Source organism: Aricia agestis, chromosome 6, assembly GCF_905147365.1.
Source record: "Aricia agestis chromosome 6, ilAriAges1.1, whole genome shotgun sequence".
NCBI lineage: Eukaryota > Metazoa > Arthropoda > Insecta > Lepidoptera > Lycaenidae > Aricia > Aricia agestis.
Genome location: NC_056411.1, coordinates 2,347,011 through 2,369,267, shown reverse-complemented (window position 1 = coordinate 2,369,267; position 22,257 = coordinate 2,347,011). Strand labels below are relative to the sequence as shown.

Here is a 22,257-nt window from a genome sequence, read left to right as displayed (position 1 = left end):
GTTGGGAGAATGCATTTATCCCCGGGGCCTGGGGAGGACCACCGAGGTATGTGGGACTCCCCGGGGCAGACGTAGTATCCGCACCCAGGACTACCCACTAAAACCCCAACGGTGTTCCTGCTCCTGAAGGTGGGACTACGGGAAACACGTGATATACGACCGCAGAACTGTGAATATACCTACAATATTTATCACATACACGGACAAATTCTTAAAATATAATGTCTGTACATACACGGTGGATATAATTAACGGACCTGTATATATATAAATTTTTTTTAAAGCTGTGTTTTAAAAGCTATTAAAACACGACATTCAGCTCCTAAAACCTACAACCCTATTTTCTTTTAGTGGCTGTCGCTACAAAACTCAGTCGATTACACATATTCGATTTCAAAGTCAAGCAATTATGTATTGGAACCTACCTTGGAATTGAATTTCCGAGCCCTACGCCCTGACGCCCTAAAGCCCTAGGGACGAAGGGTGGTGAAAAATGTGATAGAGGCAATAAGGCCTACCTGTTGTAGTTGGACCCCAATTTTGTCATATTTATTTGCTGTCCCTACAAAATTGAATCCGCAATTGAATTTCCAAGTGTTGGAATTTATTGGAGTTTATTCGCTTTTTACAATTGATAGAAGTACCCAAGCCGGGCAAGCACATACGTAGATAAAGGTTAAGTGTATGTAAATAATGTAAGTTTGCCCTAGATGAAAAATAGTGAATTAGTATTATATACTCAAGCAAACGTAAAGTCAAATACAAAGATCATAAGCGTAGCACTTGGTCTACGCCGTGCCACGACATTCTACGTCGCGCTACGCCATGCTATGTCGCGCTACACCATGCTACGCCATGTGTAGCCGTGCTAAGCCATGTTACGATTCGAGTGTATGCAATTATTTTAATACCAGATGACGCCCGCAACTCCGTTGCGCCAAAACTCGTTTATCGTGCGGGAACCGTACATTTTTCCGGGACAAAAAGTATCATATGTCCTTTCCTGGGAATCATAGTATCTCCATGCCTTTAAGGAAAATGGGCTTAGCGGTTTGGGCGTGAAGAGGTAACAGACAGACAGACGGACAGACAGATACACTTTTGCATTTATAATATTAGTAGGGATGAAATTAATATTATTATCATAGTTCTTACTATTTGAAATGCCAGCTATGAATTTATAGTAGAATTCGTAGCATGCAATTAACCCATCAATCCCCAAGCTGTAGTCGGCTGCCGCACAACAATTGAAAATCTATTGTGTCTGCGATACCCACGATGGAGGTGTTTAGATGCTGTTGTGTAATAAATGTTGTCTCATTACCATCCGCTTGAGGCGGCTATAAAACCCAAGAAAAGATTAAAATATAATAAAAGACAACATCTTAAGCGCTAATGAAAATGTACCAAGGAACACCAACCAAACGAAATTAAAATTACATTGTAAGCTTTTTACGGAAAGCGCTGATCGTAACAATTAGTTTGAACAATAAATATAAAGTTCCATTACATAATGTACAGGATCTTGGCAAGTTAAAGGGTCGTTACCGTTTAATCCGTCCGTTTAAATCCGTCGCTAAATTCCACTCAGCGTTTGTAGAAACCCACCACATTGTTGAGGGTCAGAATTACAATTTGTAAATTACCAGCCCTTTTGGGTTTTCAAGGTCAAATGTAAAAGTTTACATTAGAATAATTAAATTTTATTATTATTATAGTTCATCTAGTTTATGTTTATTATAATAATAATTTTTCGATTTATGGTGCTGGCGCTAGAGGCACGAGAATTGATTTTAAGCTCGGCGGTTAAAGGGTTAACTATACTTAGGATTTTAATAATAATTTACCATTATTACGTTTACCGGAGGCCCAATCCCCTACCCTATTCCCTTTCCTACCCTTCCCTATTCCCTTCTCTTCCCATCCCTACCCTCCTCTATTACCCTATTCCCTCTTAAAAGGCCGGCAACGCACCTGCAGCTCTTCTGATGCTGCAAGTGTCCATGGGCGATGGAAGTTGCTTTCCATCAGGTGACCCGTTTGCTCGTTTGCCCCCTTATTTCATGAAAAAAAAAACTATTTCATTTTTGGGTAAAATTCAGGTTTTTGTATTCAATATGATCTCCGAGAAAATTAACCACACTTAATGTTTTGGACAAGCAGGTAATTTTCCGTAAAAAAAGGCCGTACGGTCGCAAGAGGTTAAAACTTTTCCGATCAAAAATGTGTGGTTTTCCTGACGATACTTCTACTTGTGATCGTCCGTACATTGCAACCTGAGATCGTACCCGCACTCTCTCATGTACGAATCAAAAGACATGTCTCCTTTTTTGGGAACTACAAAAATATAGTTTTACGACAAAAAAAAGTGCGTTTGCTAAGCGCTCATGTATTATGTAGCCCGCCGTGGTCTTTAATCCCGGGGAGGGCCATGATCGCTCTAGGCTGCAATAAAATATGTACGTAATGGTTATGCTGCCATAACTAAACGGCGCAACCCTAAAAAGTGCGTGGCTGGTTGACGTGGCTTAGGATTTTGTACGAAAAGTAATGAACAAAATCTCTACAAATTTTTACTAGTTTGGTAACAATTTGTAGAGATTTAGTTCATTTCTCTAAATACTTTCAAAAACAAAATATATTTTTATAGTCTCATCATGCTGTTACAGATGCAAGCTCAATTCAGGTCATGAATATAATATGCACATCTCTAGAGAAATTTGGTTACGGACTTATTAATTCTTTCTTTCAAACATTCTTGAAAATAAATTTTGACGTGGGAGAGCCATGCTTCGGCACGAATGGGCCGGCTCGACCGGATAAATACCACGTCCTCACAGAAAACCGGCGTGAAACAGCGCTTGCGCTGTGTTTCGCCGAGTGAGTGAGTTTACCGGAGGCTCAATCCCCTACCCTATTCCCTTCCCTACCCTCCCTTATTCCGTTCCCTTTCCATCCCTACCTGCCCCTATTACCCTATTCCCTCTTAAAAGGCCGGCAACGCACCTGCAGCTCTTCTGATGCTGCGAGTGTCCATGGGCGACGGAAGTTGCTTTCCATCAGGTGACCCGTTTGCTCGTTTGCCACCTAATCTCATAAAATAAAAAAAATACCTTGATTCCATTCACAAATTTTGTGATTAGGATACCAGTTATTTCGTATACATGATTAAGATACAGCTGTGGGTCAGTGACCGAATTTCCTGAACTTTATTTACTGTTTCATAATTAAAAAAAAAACATTTGCTTTGTTACAGAAACCCACATCTCTACGCCGCGATTCTCGGGCGCGTCATGGATTGCACTACGAGCGCTGCGCGGCGCTTACAAGCGCGTCCGCTTACGGATCCGAGTGCGGCCGGAGCGAGCGCGTGGCGTGCTGCTGCTTACTGGCGAGCACGACGATCTGTCCGGGGACTACCTGGCGCTGCTGCTGCGGAATGGACACGTGGAGCTACGGTAATAATAAAATACTAGAAAGCGCTTGCGGTTGCGGATGTAGCAAGGGAGTTTGCTTACGGATCCGAATGCAGCCAGAACGCATTGCGTGCTGTTGCTTTCTGACTAGCATAATGACTTGTCTGTTTAGCTGATGCTGTTGCTGCGGAACGGACACGTGGAGCTACGGTAATAATAAAATACTAGATAGCGCTTGCGGTTGCGGTAAACAAGGATATTCGCTTACGGATTTAAATACGGCTAAACTCGTGGTCTTTTACTGTTTACCAGTATATACAATATCCAACAATTATTTACTGTTGCTACAAAATGGACACGTGGATTAACAGTTTGCGGTTTAAGATAAGCGTAACAAAATCACGCTTACGGATCCATATAATATGGCCGATAAATTTTTTGCCTCTAAATAAGCAGCAACATTTTAAAGTGACACCTAACTTAATTATTATTGCATCAGATTTTCTTCTAAAAGTTTGTTACTTCTTACACGACTATTTATAACAATAATATATTAATAATTCTGATTACAAACATCGTCTCAAAGCGTTCCATTTCTCGAATCCCTTCGGAGTTCTGTGATTACGATATTGCAGCAGTAGTTCTGTATAAAGCGCGGAAGTTGTGTAATATAGCATTATCAATATTGCCACCCCAGGGTCGGTCCCTTTGCAAACTTTATATTTTATCGAACGCTAACTCATAAACCTGTGTAACTTCTTTACGGGGTTCCTTTTTGAGTCATAATTCTGAGGTTATATGGCGGATTAAGGTTTAAAATATATATTTTTACGTTAAGCAGTCGTGAAAAATGGCTTCTATTTTTTAAATGGAGAGTTTCCTAATCAAAGAAAAGTTATCGTAGTAAATAGGTATTTTCGTACTCTTCTTCAACGTTGAGTTTTCCAAAGTGATGTCCACCACCGATTCACGTTTTATTTATTTGAATTTATCTTGTTTCACGATAAATGATTTTACCAAAGTTATGTGGTATGTGGTATGCTCTTTTGTATAATAATAAGGTAAATTCGTACAGATAATAAATTCGGTTTCGGTCGGTAACGCTGTGCACAGGCGTACAATGGGCCGTAATACACGTCACTAATTAACTTGCATTGATAACGAGGCGTGAAACACACCTGCTATTGTGTATTATCTATACTAATATTGTGAATGCGAAAGTGTCTATGTCTGTTTGTTACCTCTTCACGCCCAAACCACTGAACCGATTTTGCTGGGTATAGATATACTTTGAATCCCGGGAAAGGACAAGGGATACTTTTTAGTTCGGAAAATGTACGTTTCCCGCTCAATAAACTAATTTTGGCGCAACGGAGTTGCGGGCATCATCTAGAACAAACCTATAATTTTATGGTCTTCCCCGGTTAGTATTGTGGAACTGTACATTTTCGGGTTAAAAAGTAGCTAATTTGTTAATTCAAAAACGCTACTATGCCAAATGATCAAATCTGTAAATAAAAATAATTTCCACACCATACACTATTAAATGTGTGTAATATTGAATGTATGTGCAGGTTTGACTGCGGGAGCGGGCCGGGCGTGCTGCGTTCACCCGAGCCAGTGCGACTTGGCCGCTGGAACACCGTGTCGGTCTACCGGCATCGCTGGGACGCTTGGCTGCGACTCAACAATGGAAAGAGAGTACGAGGACGCTCAAAGGTACGCTGTCTCTTTCACTCCTTTATATCCATCTCCATCGCACCATTAGCGACTGTCTAATCGTGCGACTTGGTCGCTGGAACACCGTGTCGGTCTACCGCCATCGCTAAGACGCTTGGCTGCGACTGAACAATGGAAAGAGTACGAGGACGCTCAAAGGTACGCTGTCTCTTTCACTCTTTTATATCCATCTTCGTCGCACCATTAGCAACTGTCTAATCGTGCGACTTGGTCGCTGGAACACCATGTCGGTCTACCGCCATCAGTGGGGACGCTTGGCTGCGACTCAACAACGGCAAGAGCGTACGAGGGCGCTCCAAGGTTTGCTATCAGAGATAAGAGATATAGATAGACAGAGGTCTATATATATCTCCTTCTCTGTCGAATGTTACGACTTGGTTGCTGAAATACCGCGGTATACCGGCATCGCTGGGACGCTTGGCTGCGGCTTAGCAACGGCATGAGAGTACGAAGGCGCTTCAAGGTTTGCTATCTCTGTCAATCTATATTTCCTTCTCTGTTGAATGTTAAGAGTTGGTCGCTGAAATACCGCGGTATTCACTCCTTTATATCTCTGTCGCACCATTAGTCGTGCTAATGGTCGCCGGATCGCCGTATTAGTTTACCGAAATCGCTGGAAGGCCTGGCTGCAACTTAACAATGGCAAGAGAGTGCGGGAATGCTCCAAGGTTTGCTGTCTCTGTCACTTTATATCTCCACCTCTGTCACGTCTATCAACCTTTGGGCTGCGTTTCCAACAGAGATATGTTGCGAGGAATGTGTTTTTGAGGACCAATAGAATCGCTTCATTGACGTGAGCTTGCCTTGACCTCGCTCAGCGCAGCGTTTCTATTGGATCTTAAAAACACATTCCTCGCAAGTCGCAACAAATCTCTGGTGGAAACACAGCCTTGGAATAATAAGTGTCATTGCACTAATAACCCACTTTAAACTTAACGCGATTAGACTATAGTTCAAATATGGCTTCATTGCTATAACTCTCTTAAAATAATTGATTTTATACTCGAGCAGAGCTAAATTTTAATTAAATACTATTTTAAATATAAATTCATTATACAACTAAAAGGCTTTGAAGCTGGAAATATATTCTATTTCTGATATAAATGTGGACAACTTCGTATTATGTATCTGGACAGTAAAATGCTCTTGAAATTCAATCTGGAACGACCGCTTTGAATGTCATTTTACGTTCAGTGATTGGTCGAAAGCTCTCTAGCTATTCTGTGATTGGTTTATTTTTATGTCGGTGATCTGTCAGAGAGAATCGTAGTTGGAGATCATTGTATTGCGTTCCTACCAAGATTGAGAGATAATTGTTCGAATAAGGATAAATAAAATATGTTTAACTGCAAAATATACTAGCACACTGTGATTCTAAATAACAAGTTTCATTATTAGGTTACTAAGCTATATAATACAGAATTTGTAAAAAGGGAACAAAAATAATGCGCAAAATCGATTTCAGCAATATTTGTTGTACGTCTAAAATATGGATGACCAAGGAAAGCTTTTAGTTAACTCAAATATATTCAATCGGTTCGCGTCTGGGCTATAGGTATGTAAGAATAAATGGAACACTCATGAGGCGTATAGTGAAGGAAAAACACATTTCATAAAAATCTGTAATATGATGCCGCGCCTGTGAAAAAGCCAGCTCTGAGTTTAAAATAAACTCGCAAAGCGTAAACATGGCTACATTTAGCGCTAAAGTAAGACCACGAATCCCGGAACCGTAGCTCACAGCTGGATGTAACTTCCGTTCATAAAATATTTCGCTCGCAAATAACACCACAACTTCATATGATATTTTATTTCGCTTTACACGGCGTTGCAAAATGAAATTAAAATATGGCGACGTGATTTTAAAGACCGCAAAAATTCACGAAACACCAGCGTCAGCGGTTGCGGGTTTGATCCCCTATCCCGGATAATGTTTGTTTGTTCGGGTTATGTTTATGTAAATTACATACATAACAAAATATGAGCCCCTATTTGATTCGATTCAGTGGTTCGGTGCAGCACACTATTGAAACTTTGCGAGTGTCATCAAAAACTTATATTACAGTGTACTCTTCTATTCTTCCCCATTTCCTAATGACTGGGATACACTTTAAAAATTCTAAGTGATTAATATTACTAACTTATTAATAACTACAGTCATTAATAGGAATTTTAAAAGGTCTCTAGTCACTTTTAAATAGTTTTAAGATCCTAATCCTTTTTAGGGTTCCGTACCTCAAAAGGAAAAAACGGAACCCTTATAGGATCACTTTGTTGTCCGTCTGTCCGTCCGTCCGTCTGTCAAGACCCTTTTTCTCAGGAACGCGTGGAGGTATGAAGCTGAAATTTATATCAATTACTCAGGTCTACTGTCCCTTGAAGCTGTGAAAAAATTAAACTTCTAAGCCAACGCAATCAAAAGATACAGCCGTTTATGCCGCAAATTTTCGACACTTGCAAGGGAATCAAAACCTACAGGGTGCTTCCCGTGAACTCAGAATCTTGAAATTTGGTACGAAGCAACGTCTTATAGCATAGATAAAGGAAAAATTACGAAAACCATAAATTTTTAGTTACATCACATAATATATTTTTTTTTAATAATTTTAAACTTACTACCCATTTCCTCATAAACGCGTAGAGGTATTAAATTGAAATTCATACCAAATACTCAGGTCTATAATACCTTTAAGCTGTCGGAACCCTCGGTGCGCGAGTCCGACTCGCACTTGGCCGGTTTTTTAGCATAGAACACGCAAAGACAAGCAAGACTTGTCAGCTTCTATATTTAACTCCGTTTCAAAAATCGTAAATGAATAACTATTTTAACGGCATCTCACTTTTCATATCAATATTCATCTTATCTTACAGCATACTCCAGCAGGCTTAACATGGCCACTGTATAAGTGCGAAAGAATAGAAACGCTGACAGTTTTGCGGACGAACTGACAAATTCCATTTGTTAATCCATCACTTGTTTACTTTGCCGTAAGAATTAACCTTTCTACAGTGACCATGCTAAGCCTACAGGTAAATATATAAAGTAGACCAAGAGCCTACTAAACAATTTCTTCCCCCAGGGCCTCTTCTCCCGCATGACGTTCCGCGAGCCAGTCTGGGTGGGTGGTGCCGGGAACACCACGGGTCTGCAGACGACCCTGGGCCTGACAGAGGGTCTGCTCGGCTGCGTGGACTTCCTGCGGATCAACGGGGATACTTACCGCCTGGTCAAGGACTCTGTTTCTATGTTGGATATTGGTGAGTTGGGTTTTTTGTAGAGGATGGGGTTTAGACCAAAATAACTCTTATTGCCTTTTCGATAAGCTCTATTTTGGTGTATGGACCCGAACACCTATATCTTAAGATAATTATCCTTATCCTTATCTTGAGTTCCCTTTATGTCATATACGTAAATAGAAAGGCTGAGCAAGGATCAGCTGTTTAAAATTATGTATTATATCGATTGATAAAACTTAAAAGTAATAATAATTATTAGATCTACTCTACTAGAAAAATAGAATAATGGTTCTGAAATTCTAATGAAATATTAGACACAAATAAATACGGATTTAATTATTTCTGCGTTTGCTCGTTTGCCCCCTTACTTCATAAAAATTACTAATAATGCCTTCTGCCCCTAACATGCATGTACTAGTAAAAAAGTTTCAAGGTCAAATCAAAGTCAAATATCGTTCTGTCTAGCCTTCAGATTTACGCTGAACGCGCGATTAGGAACTCCGTTCCAAAAAATATATACCCTTCCTAGCTGAGACTTGCTTAACCTGTTACCGTGGTGTTTACGTTTGCCTTGTCCCCTACCTGTTAAGAAAATTAAAAAAAAATAGAATTGAAATGAAAATAACATTTGGTTTTTTTAAACTTGATAACGTTTAAATTCAGAATGTTCCAAATAGCTTCACAGTACCTATGTTCTTATTGTAATTCTAATTATTGTTCTATTATACCATAACATAAGGCTACTCTGTATTCATACAACCGGACAATGCAATCTGCATGTATATACAGGCGAGTAATTTTCAATTTCAACTCAAAGCGGGTAATCGGGTTCCGGATAAACCACATACTATTAATTTGAGTTCGTTAATTACATCAGACCGAAATAGATATTCGTTTCATGCCAATTAAATATAATCCGTAGTAATTTTGATAATATTATGATAAAATACGAGAATGGAATGGATTTTTTTTATTAGACGTTGATTGGGTGAACATTTTCAAACAAGGAGCGAATCGGCGACTATTAGTTTAGTTGAAGTAATGTTTATTATGTAGGTATCAGAGAAATTGATTCCTAGGCAGATGGGGACCTACGTAGTTTGGTCGCGTTATGTCAAACCCAGCCGACAGATCACAATCAACATTCTAGAATTGAAATGATCCGAGCATAATATGACGTTGGTCTGTCAATTGCCTAGGAATCAATTTCCCCGATGGTACCTACATTTAGTATTACTATCGCAGTCTTTAAGAGAACACGACGTGGTAGATGTGTTATTGTGTAAAAATTAAACTCGGTTGGCTTTTTGTTATATTTTACCGAAATATTTCGTGTTTCCTTGATAACAGAACCCAACCCAGGGATTTCACCAAACACACATAAAACTTAGTTCCCATTGAACGCGTTCATGGTGCGACGTAAATCTCGTTTTGTTTCGATTGGATTTCACAAACTTCTTTTGATCGCGTTTTCATCATTTGAAAGCCTTTTCACGTTAATTTAACTAAACAAAAAAAAAAAAAAAAAAAAACAAAAAAACAAAAAAAAAAAAAAATAGCAAGAAACATATGTATATAACACATATAATAAACTAACGAACGCATGTGTCAAAACTGTCATCTTGACATTTATTTTGTCTATGTTTTTCGTTCCGCCATGACAGGGCTTGAACGGGTTTTATGACGTTAAACTTCGGACTTTGGGCGTCCAGAAGATAAAACTCGGATTTGCTGTGAACGCGTTCAGTTTATACTGGTGAAATGCATTTCGATGTTATAATAGCGTTTATACGTTTTGAACCGGTTCAGAGTGCTTTGAACGCGTTCCATTTCTTTGGTGAAATCGCCCCTAAAACGGAACACTGTTAACAAAACTTGGTTACTACGGAACCCTAAAACGGAATCCTAACCATCTGATTTTTTTTAAAAGAGAACCCGGACTATAAAGACATCAGTAATGAATGCTAATAACATTTGCACGATAGGAACATCGCAATCAACGTTACAAAGAATAATTTCCGGTGCGAACGTATAAATTTTCTTATCGCGTTGCGTTCTAATCAGGAGCTGTCGAAATGACAGCCTGTCCTGTCACTTTGACGTGTGGGGTACGGCAGATGATGAATGACGTTTGTTCAGCGTTCACACTTCACAGATAAACCATTTTTAGGGTTCCGTACCCAAAGGGTAAAAACGGGACCCTAAAAATACCCTAAGACTTCGATGACTGTCTGTCCGTCTGTCTGTCCGTCTCCAGGCTGTAACTCAAGAACGTTAATAGCTCGAGAGATGAAATTTTTACAGATTATGTATTTCTGTTGCCGCCATAACAACAAACATGATCCGATATAAAAAATATGAAAAAAGTGAAAAGCCGGATAGTCGGCGCTTTTTGTCGACTATTCGCCACCGAAGTGGCTTTACCGACTAGTCGGCACATCTCTAATTTATACTTTAATAATTAATAATAAAATTTAAATAAAATAAATAATTAAAGGGGGCTCCCATACAAAAAACATATTTTTTCCTATTTTTGTTCTTTAAAGGTACGGAACCCTTCGTACGCGAGTCCAACTCGCACTTGGCCGATTATTCTTCCTAATTTATTTTCAGTACTGGTGGTAAAATATTTATGTTTTTGATCACCAATAGCACAATAGACATAACTACCAGTAGTTCGACTGCAAAGAAACTGTCCGTTTCAATATCTGTCAAATTCGTCGGGTTTCACTAGGATTATAAACGGAATGTGCCACGCGCTGGCTGATATAATTTATTATTAAATATTTAAAATAAAGATTTCAAAATTGGATTCTGACAATTTTGATCGCATGTGCCAAAACACAAACAACAATACGACCAAAGAGGAACACGTCCAGCGAATATGTCATAGTTTTAAATTCGTAGGTAACAAGTTAACAACCCTAGCGACGATTTTCGTCATAATGCGTCAAATTTAAAAATTTCAACATCAGTTCTATGTCGGTATACTCTATCATTCTGTCTACTCTGCCAATAGCAAAATCGAAAAAAATCGTGCCGAAACAAGATCTCACGGTTTATTTAGTTACCGTTTACCCTCGACGACTATTATTTTTAATGGTAACCTTTTTCAACAAAGCGGAAAACTTATTGCATACATCCGGTCCGCGTATTTAAATGTATCGAATACATCGTCATTTCAATTGGAAGAGAGGGCACGAGGGACCAAAACCTAAAATGTAGATTGATACGACTTTATTGTAGGAAACTCTATGAAAATAACATCGCCGATTTGATAGCTAATTTCAATATAAGTGTATAAGGTAAATGGCTACGTTATTTGGTTAGGTTCTATCAAGTCAATTGTAAAAGTAACTGATGATATAAAGCTGCCGTAAGCAGTGACGGATTAAAAATACTAATGATGCCCTAAGCAATCCATGCCTGTGCCCCTATCCGTATGTTGACTAGAATCGATCTTTATACTTTTACCACCTAAATGCATTAGTTTTTTTTTTGGTGTGGTTTTTGGTGACGTGAGAGTGAGACGTGATGCTCTAAGGACGGATGTTTTTTGTCCTTCTTCTGGTGCCTCCCTAGCTAAGCAATTGCTTAATTTGATTAAGGGTTAATCCATCACTGGCCGTAAGCGACGCGTCGACACTTTTATGAATTTCTATAAAGTTCTCGCTAGCTCCATATCGTTTGCAGAGGGAAATTAATAGGAACTAGTAGTGTCACTGCTATCACGCTGATCTGTCGGATCGGATTAGCGACCCAACCTGTCCGACCAAATTACGAAGGTCTTTCCAAAGTATGCGGGATGAATTAATATCTTGTTGAATTAAGTATCTGAATATGATATTGAATAAAAACTGCTTCGTTGCGAACAAAAAAAATCAAATGAAAAATTTGTAAATAATATTCACCATGCATTTTTCCTTACAGCGTACAAGATAATAATAGAGCAACAACATACAGATGGAATAAATCTCGTTTCTATCGTAATAAACACTAAGGTTGGGTTGCACCAACTAACTTTAACTATAACTGTAACTCTAACTTTAACTACAATGCAAAATGTCAAATCTTTGGTTAAAGTTAAAAATTGACGCCATCAAGACACCATAATTAATCAACATGGAGAAATTGACAGATGACAGCTGGTCCAACAAGGTTATAAATGAACGTGGGCGGGGGGGCGCTGCTGGTAAAGGAGAACTGTCAAAAATGCCTTATGTTATATTTTCCTGACGATTTTTACAGATAATAAATTTTTCATACTGTGAATCCCGTTACCTGTAGCTTGGATAAGAAAATAAACGCAACAGACATCTGTGAATTTCTCCAGTTAAAGTTAAAGTATAAGCCACGCCAAAACGCCATATATAACTATAACTTTAACTTTAACCATAACAAAATGTCAAATGAACCGTCAAATTCCTAGTAAAAGTCCATAATGGACGCCATAATATTTGACGATAATTAACCTTAACTATAACTACGCCTCTGGTGCAACCCACCCTAATAAATAAAGGATAACCTATAACCGTTCCAGAAATAGATCTAACGAGATTTCTGTCGGAAACTACATGAAACTAAAATAATTGGCCTGTAACACACTTAAAGAAATCTGAGCCCGACGAAAGGCCTTTCGTGCAATTAAATGTACCGTGAAGGTTCCACGTGATGTACTCCCTATTTCATTACCGAAACTAAATAGATTGATCTCGAGTTTTCTGGAACTTTCGATGAAAGATGTTTCTTTGCGATTTTCTCGGAAGGCATCCCTATTCATGGAAACTTGAAGGGCTGCCTGCTTTGACTTTGATGAGGCGACGAGCAGACATAATATCTTAGGGCCTAATTACATCCGAGTTGAGTGGCGAGACAGTACCCTTGGCCGAGAACTCGGTATGTATAATATTATATTGGCCAATAAAGTTTGTCGTCTCATACCTGGCCCTAAATGGCCTGGGTGGGGAAACGTGTCTTTTCAACATGCAGAGGGGCTAAAAGATATATTGGCATATCACTCGGTAGTGTGTCTATAACATAAAGTTAATATACCTAGCGGAATAGAGCAACAATCTCGAGCTGTCAAACGAAACCGAAATTGGTTTCATCTGTGTGTAAAAATATGTGTACGTATACACTTACACAAGCATGATTGAACATGATTTCTATGAGATTAAATTGTCAACGTGCGGCACGTGCCGACTGGACGTCAAAAAAAGAGTTCTGCTGTCATGTATCACACGTCTCTTTTTACCACGCAGTGGTACTGATAGTGACATCTCTCTTGCTCAGGCCTTTGTTTCTCTATTCCGCTAGGTATTTTAACTTTATGGTCTATACACACCGAGTGCTCGACCGAGGGCACTGTTTCGCCACTGTAGGTAGGTGTAATCTGGCCCTTACAGCAAAATCCAAAACAGAGGTATTGTGAGTGCATTCTCAGCCTAAAATCTATGGTAATCTAGAGAGATTACCATAGATTTTTGGCTGATATAGAGAGATATAGAGGAGAGCCTCTCTCTGCGAAACAGAGTAGGCTGTATTTATGGTGTGACCAGTTTAAGCGCGACCCTAGTAGCAAACTAAAAGTATGCTACGAGGGTCGCGCTTAGACTGGTCATAATATAGTCGATTTTCGGTGAATGCGTTCTATTTATTCTGTTAAGACAATCTGTTAATGCTGAAACATGACATGTCTATCTTGTCGTTGGTTTTCTGTGAGGTTATTTGCTTGGTCAAGTTCGGCTGGATTAATATGCGTCCGCCCAAACGCGCGGTTTGGCGGCTACATTGTGAGATGACAAGCAAATGTATTAAATGAAATGGCGACACAACATTGTTTAAAGTCGTTACATTGGTTGTGATATCGCAGTGTAGCGGCCAAGCCGCGCGTTCACGCCGCCCCATATAAATCCAACCGACGTTGAAGCGAGGCTAAAATTTTTAAGAGACAACCCTGTATGTGTTGTATTAAGTTTATACAACACATACAGGGTTGTCTAAAACTAAAAGAGTGCACAGTTAATACTATTAACTGTGCACTATTTTAGTTTTTAATACGTTATAGTGTCAGTTAAATACCTATAGCTTAAACGTGTGCGTTATGATGCTAACACGGGGAAAATATGAGGAAATCGTGCATTATATTATAGTGATGTGTTTACACAAAGATAAAAATCCCGGTAGTCGATAATATTTAATATCAATATTTTAAATTTATATGATTAATTATTATAAAGTCAAAATTATAGAAGTAGATAGAATTAGAACGAGAAATAGCTACAATTACCCTAAATTGTTTTATATTATTTATTTGATTGTTGGAATATAAGGTCGCAATAAAATAGATTGACAGTGAAATTGATATATTCGATGGAACGATGTATGATTGAGCACCCGCTGTGATCGTTTCCCGCAAACTTACCTGAAAGTCTGAACCATATTCGCAGAATTTAGTTATCATTAGCAGACTTCTAATAAGATGCACCATAATATCCTTATAATTCTGTCAGACGAGGTAACCCTCTTTGCGCCCAAACCGCTAAACCGATTTTGCTGAAATTTGGTAAAGATATACTTTGAGGACATACTTTGAGAATATTATAGATATACTTTAAACTTTTAAAGAGAAAAGGACATAGAAACATTTTTATCTCAAAAATGTACGGTTCTCGCGCGATAAACAAATTTTGGTGCAAAATATTTTAGGCGTTATCTAGTTTAAGATAATAATAAAAAAAAATTGAAACTCAATAAGAATTTCTTGTCGATGTTTGATGTTTATAAACTAACCTTCGTAGTATGGGGTCGGCAATTGAAAATCAAGCTTCCAAGAATAGAAATCCATTTTCAAACAATGACGATGATTTCCAGTCGGAGTGCACTCGACGACGTTTGCCGGGCGAGTATCGACTTATCGAGCACATCACTATCGAGTGTTTACGTCAAATGGAACGGTTTAAATCCAATCGCTTGAGCCGAGAATCGAGATACACAGTTTAGCTTTTAAAATGTTTCTTTCATGTCGACATGTTTCCCCGCACTCGATGTAATGGCGAAGAAACTACTTGAAAAACAAAAGAAAACTATTATCGAAATTTAAAAAATTGCCTGCAGATTTAACGAAGGCTTCTGCTTGGTTGGTTTGTGTTTAAACACTCTATCGGGTAAGAAGATGATTCATAATATTCCGTAATAGGTTAGTAATAATAAATGGTTCCACGGAATACACACCATGGCGTACTTTAAGTTGGTTATTATTTATGACAGGAACTGGATACGTATCTGTGCGCCCAAATATACAGTGTGTAACCAAAATAAGTGATAATACTTTCGGGTGTATACGTATTCCTTGTAGAGAGTACACTGTGAAAGTAGCAGCTCTGAAAGACGAAAAATTTTATTCACTTTTGTATGGGCAATGGCCCGACCGTCACGAGTTTCCCCATACAAAAGTGAAAAATTTTTTTGGTCTTTCAGCGCTGCTACTTTCACAGTGAACTCTCTACAAGGAACACGTACACATCCTAAAGTATTATCACTTATTTTTGTTACACCCTGTATATAAAAGTGTCTATACTGCATAGTATATCGATGGTAATAAAGAACCACAATTTTGAAAGTCAAAACTAAAAATAATGAATATTAAACCTTTTTATTAGGTTTAGAGCTTTAAAACTTATAGTGGTAAGTTTTAAAGCTCTAATTATTTCTTCAACAATTTAATAGAAACATAATGCCGCTTTTCATAATATTTTTCAGTTTTAGTTTTAAAACTTGACGTGTAGCGTGTATACACCGTGTATACAAAAGAACGTTATTTTAAAACCACCATTTTCAAGTTAGCTCGGCGCAGCTATACACAGAAATCTATTTTCCGAAGCCATTCCGAATAAATTGTGAGAAAAATATTCATGCGAGAGAATTATAATTTAGAATAACAAAGTGTCGCTCGGCTTGGGAGAATTCCGGGTTAGAAAATTTAAAATACTTTGGCAGCGGAAATCCCAATTTCATCCGGAAATGTCGGCTTAGCCGGATCTACTGATGATGGATTCGAAAAATTCAAGTAAATTATTATGCTGAATCCTGATAGATTTAGGTATAGAAGTGTTTATTTAAACGTTATATAAGTTGCAATGAAAAAAAAATTGAACATAATTTTGGTTTATTAAAATGTTATTAGGGGCGCACAGCTATAAGATCGCTACTTGAACAGGGGTATGTATCCAATATCCATACTGGTCACCGTCAACCAGCGTTGCCAGATGTCCCGATTTTGGCGGGACGTCCCGATTTTTAAATCAAAATTAAATGTCCCGCGCGGGACACCTCCAGTCCCGCTTTTCGGGTATAACTCGAACGTAGGTACGTACGTGCAGCGTGCTGGCAAAGAAAGGTGCGTAATAGGGTTGCTGAGGATTTCTCTTCCGCTTCCTCATAATGAGGAAGTTCCGCAATATTTTGGGTTCCTCAACCGCTACCGCATCCTCATAAATAAAAATAAAAGGATCCTCTTCCGCTATCGCTAAAATTAATGTCCCAATAACAATAATAGGATGATTGACAACATAAAAATAATATTGTTAGCGGCAACACCAGAAGCTGATTCACCTAGCCACCGCCCTACCTCTCAGAGTGTATAAAAACTGCCTCGCCACGTGACTCGTTCTCTTTTTCCCTTGAGAATTCGTGCGAGATAGACGTGCCATTGCTTGTGTCCGTTATTTTGTAATTAATTATTAGTTTTGTTATTTTCTTTTGTTTAATTTTGTAATTAATTAGTTTGTTAGCAATTTAGTGATTTAGTTTTGTTATTTAATTTTTATTTAAAGTGTTAAATTAGATTTATAGAATTGGTGTTGATTTTTTTTATATTAATTAAGGTTTCCCTACCTAAAATCAGAAGTGGGATAAAGAAAACACTCCCACAATTATTATTTTCCAACAAGGTCGCTAATTTAAAATAGTCATGGGTAGATCGAATCGTTCACGGTCAAAAACACGGGGGAAGCGCGTTGCACGCTCGCGTAGTAGAATCTCGCACGGCAGGCTGTCTCGTAGCACGTCTCGGGGACGCACAAAGGAGCGGCGGCGATCTCGGCGTGACCGTTCGGGCTCGGAACGATGGAGCCGTGATCGCTCGCGTGAACAGCACGAGCGGTGTCGTCGTCGGCGTTCACGATCGAGGTGTTCTGGCCGGGAGCGTTCGAGTCCAGGTCGATCATACTTGGAACCGAGGGACGAGACGCTGCATCGAGACTACGCACAATCGCTCGAGGCGATAGCCTCGCGGTTGAGCGCACTGGAAGGTAAATCGGGGCGGTCGAATACGCCCGGCGCTGCTAACGGAGACTCCATGGGCTGCTCGACGGAAAGAATTGTGGACGCAATTCAATCATTAAGGTCGGTACATACACAAAACTATTACGTCTCTAACTTTGATCCCGATGTAAACGATGTAGATCAGTGGTTTTCCGAGGTGGATAGGGCACAGCTTGTAAATAAGTGGTCAGATAATGAGTGCCTGTCGCGGGTAGGTAACTGTTTAAAGGGGAACGCAAAACAATGGCTTAGTATGTAGTACTAATGGTACTCCACGAACGATCGTTGGTAACCCACTCAGGGTTACCAACGATCGTTCGTGGAGTACCTTTAAAAATGATTTTAGATCGTTATGTGTAAAAAAGATAGATGTGGCTAATATTCTTTTCGAAGTTATGAATACGGATTCAGAAAAATATTCCACTTATGCGGAGTACGCGCGTAGATCGTTATTACGATTACGAATTGTTAAGGGGTTGTCCGAGGAACTTATGATCGCAATCGTAATTCGTGGCATTAGAGACCCACATATCAAGGCGTGTGCCACTAATGCGAAACTCACTATCGACAATATGGTCGACTTTTTGTCGACGTTTACTAAGCCTACTTCTAAATCTTTACCTATGTCTTCATTTTCTCAACAATCTCGACACAAGTCGACTTTTAAACGTATATTGAAGTGTTTTATTTGCGGCGACACTCAACACAAACAGGTTAATTGTCCAAAGAAACCTAAACAAAAAACTAACTCTCAAATACTCGCATTACCTAGTTCGAGTGATAATAGTTCTAAGTCCAATTTGTCATGCGCTTATTGCAAGAAGGGTGGGCACGATATTACTTCGTGTTTTGCTAAACAACGTTCGGATGCACAACGTAATAAAAACAAAGTTAATTTTTGTTCTACCCCCGACTTTAGTAAAAATAATGACGTTATGGTTGGTATCATTCAGGGGATTCCGGTTGATATACTTATTGACAGTGGTGCATTAGATGTGTCATTAATATCCTCGGATGTTGTAAATCATTTTTCGTGTTGTAAGAAACCTATTAACAGTCAGTTAAAGGGTATTAGTGACACAACTATTTTTGTTGAATTTTACGTGACACTGACAATCGAGTTCCCGGAAATAACTTTGGAAGTTGATTTGCTAATTGTGCCTAGAGAGTGTATGAATGCGCCTATAATTATCGGTACAGATGTACTGAATAGAGACGGGGTCACGTACGTCCGTACACGAAGTTTGCAACGTTTGACTCGCGGGCTTTCAGTTAATCGTGTGTGCAATGTTCAAGCGAATATCGAGTGTAATGAAATTAAAACAACATTAGTGGGCGATGATTTGAAAGTTTTATTGTCTATTCTTGATAAATTTTCTAAGTTTATGATTTCGGGTACCGCCATGACTACCGTTACCACCGGTAAAATGCAAATTCGCTTGAATAATGACACTCCGATATACTATCGACCTTACAAAATGTCTTTTAACGAAAAACTAAAGGTGCGGGATATCATTAAAGACCTTCTGTCCAAAAATATCATTCGTGAGTCGGAGTCGCCTTATTCTAGCCCGGAGTCAAAAAGAAGGATGGCTCAGATAGGATGTGCGTGGATTTTCGTGCACTAAATAAGATAACCGTAAAAGATCGATACCCACTTCCTTTAATAGATGACCACCTTGACAGACTAGGGAAAGCGAAATTGTTCACAACTTTGGATATGGCTACCGGCTTCCACCAGATCATGTTAAAGGCGATTCTATTCCCCTTACTGGTTTTGTTACGCCCGAAGGGCATTACGAATATATTGAAATGCCATACGGTCTCGCGAATGCTCCCATAGTTTATCAGCGAATTATATCAAAAACGTTGCGTGAGTTTATCGAATCTGGCTTAGTTTTGGTATATTCAGGTTTTTCGATAAACTTACGCAAATGTTCTTTCCTATGTACCAAGATAGAATACTTGGGTAGGATAATATCGGACGGATGCATACGACCGGCTGAAGCTAAAGTTCAGGCTCTGATAAATTCAAGTGTACCTCAAAACGTGCGGCAAGTGAGACAGTTTCTGGGCCTGGCGGGCTATTTCAGGAAATACATATCTGGTTACTCATTAAAAACGTCTTGTATAGCACGGTTAACAAAGAAAGGCGTCGATTTTGTATGGGGTGAGGAACAGGAAATGGCTCGCCAGGAACTCATTAAGTGTCTTACCAGTAAGCCGGTACTTTGTATTTTTGATCCTGAACTACCCACGCAGGTTCATACAGATGCGAGTAGCGCGGGCTACGGTGCGGTCCTACTCCAGATTCATAGGGATGGTAGTAAACGGGTAGTGGCGTATTACAGCCAGGCCACTAAGGGGGCCGAGTCTAAATACCATTCCTATGAATTGGAGACTCTTGCGGTGGTAAAAGCCCTTAAACATTTTAGGCATCATCTCATTGGTAGGCATTTTACTGTCGTAACCGATTGTAACGCTCTCAAATCTACTCAGACAAAAAGGGACCTGTTACCACGGGTAGCTAGATGGTGGGTTTACTTGCAGGATTTCGACTTTGATATTCAGTACCGAAAGGGGGTCTTATTGCCGCATGCTGACTATTTTAGTCGAAACCCTGTTGCAACTGTAAACAACATAACCAAACCACGCAATTGGGCACAAATCGCACAATCGGGTGATGAGGAAACGCAACAATTGTTGCGATCCCTAGACGAGGGACAGTTGGACGCCTCGAGATACGTCAAAAAGGGTGATCTTTTGTACTATCGCTATACACCTACGGGCGAAGAGGGGCGCCTCCTCTGTTTTATTCCTAAGGGGTATCGACTTAGTCTGCTTCGTATTTTTCACGACGAACATGCCCATATTGATGTCGAAAAGACTGCCGATCTCATATTACGATATTTTTGGTTTCCTGGTCTAAGGACCTTTATTTCCAAATATGTTAAGCATTGTTTAACCTGCATAGCTCATAAACGTGTGCCACGATCCTCATTACAGCCAATTACTTCATGGGCCAAGCCTAATATTCCATTTGACACTCTACACCTTGACGTTTTGGGACCGTTACCAGAATCACAAGGTTTTAAGCACATATTAGTTGCAGTTGATTCTTTTTCCAAATTTTGTCACTTAATTCCTATTCACCGACAAGATTTAACTGAGCTGAAGCGAGCCATGCAATTAATTATTTCCTTGTTCGGTACTCCCAACACTTTAATTTGTGATAGAGGTAGAATGTTTGAGGCTTCGAGTTTTTTATCTTTCCTTAATGAGTTAGGATGCCGAGTGCATCACATCACTCCTGAGATGCATCAAGCTAATGGCCAGGCCGAACGCTATATCCGCACGATTCTCAATATGCTTCGTATCGAGTCAAATCAAAAGAAAAGTGAATGGGCTGAGGAGTTGTGGCGACTGCAATTAATTTTAAATATCACAAAACAAAAGACAACGCAGTATTCTCCCTTAAACTTGTTGATCGGGTCCGAAAATGCATTACCGGTAGTCCGCTCGTTAATACGCGATGTGGCTTTAGAAAATTCTACTGACAATCGTGAGTCATTACGCGAATTACGAAGACAGAGGACGACCGAACGGTTGACACGAAATCAAGCCGAACAAGATCGACGGGTGAACGAAGATCGTGAGCCTCCCCGCATCTATAAATTGAATGATCTCGTATTTGTGATCAAGTACTCCCAGTCACAGGGCAAGTTGGATCCAGGAATGCGTGGACCTTACCGAATTACCCGAGTGCTCGATCATGGGCGCTACGAGCTGAAGCTGGTCAGCGGAGCATACGGCAAGGTTACTTATGCGGCCGCGCAGTACCTGGTGCCCTGGAGAGGAGAGTGGACCCCGGAGACCTGCGCAGCATTCTTTGAGGGTGAGTTTACAAGTCTGTTTGGTACGCTTAATAGTGGAGCCTATGCCAGAACAGCCGTCGGAGGTACGCTTAATAGTGGAGCCTATGCCTTGACGTGAAGTCCGAGCAATATGATTATTGACGGCAGTTCTGACGGGTATGCTTAATAGTGGAGCCTATGCCTGAAAGCTAGCTAGCTAAATAATGTAGTTGACTATATAATGCGCACTTCGGTACCATTTTTGCTTGTTACTCATTTATAAAAATCGGACCAGTTTTTGATGTTGTTACAACTGTATTAGAGCTATTTTTATGTAATTCCAGGAGAGGACAATGATGACGTCTCAGCAGATGCCGTAACTGCTCAGTCCGATCCTACTCAAGAACAACCCGGTCCATCATCGAAGCCTGACGAGGACGTCAGACTGTCAGGAGAGGCCGTGTTAGCGGCAACACCAGAAGCTGATTCACCTAGCCACCCCCCTACCTCTCAGAGTGTATAAAAACTGCCTCGCCACGTGACTCGTTCTCTTTTTCCCTTGAGAATTCGTGCGAGATAGACGTGCCATTGCTTGTGTCCGTTATTTTGTAATTAATTATTAGTTTTGTTATTTTCTTTTGTTTAATTTTGTAATTAATTAGTTTGTTAGCAATTTAGTGATTTAG

The 22,257-nt window shown here is 39.6% G+C and overlaps 1 protein-coding gene across 1 annotated transcript in view; it reads left to right on the top strand.

Annotated features, from left to right (window-relative positions):
* The window catches only part of LOC121727992 (pikachurin), a 145,512-nt gene that overhangs the window by 100,700 nt on the left and 22,555 nt on the right, over positions 1-22,257 (top strand). Inside the window, exons 6-8 of the mRNA XM_042116076.1 lie at positions 3,257-3,458; positions 4,991-5,135; positions 8,237-8,414. Coding sequence (XP_041972010.1) covers positions 3,257-3,458; positions 4,991-5,135; positions 8,237-8,414 — 525 coding nt within the window. The remainder of the gene's footprint in view (positions 1-3,256; positions 3,459-4,990; positions 5,136-8,236; positions 8,415-22,257) is intronic.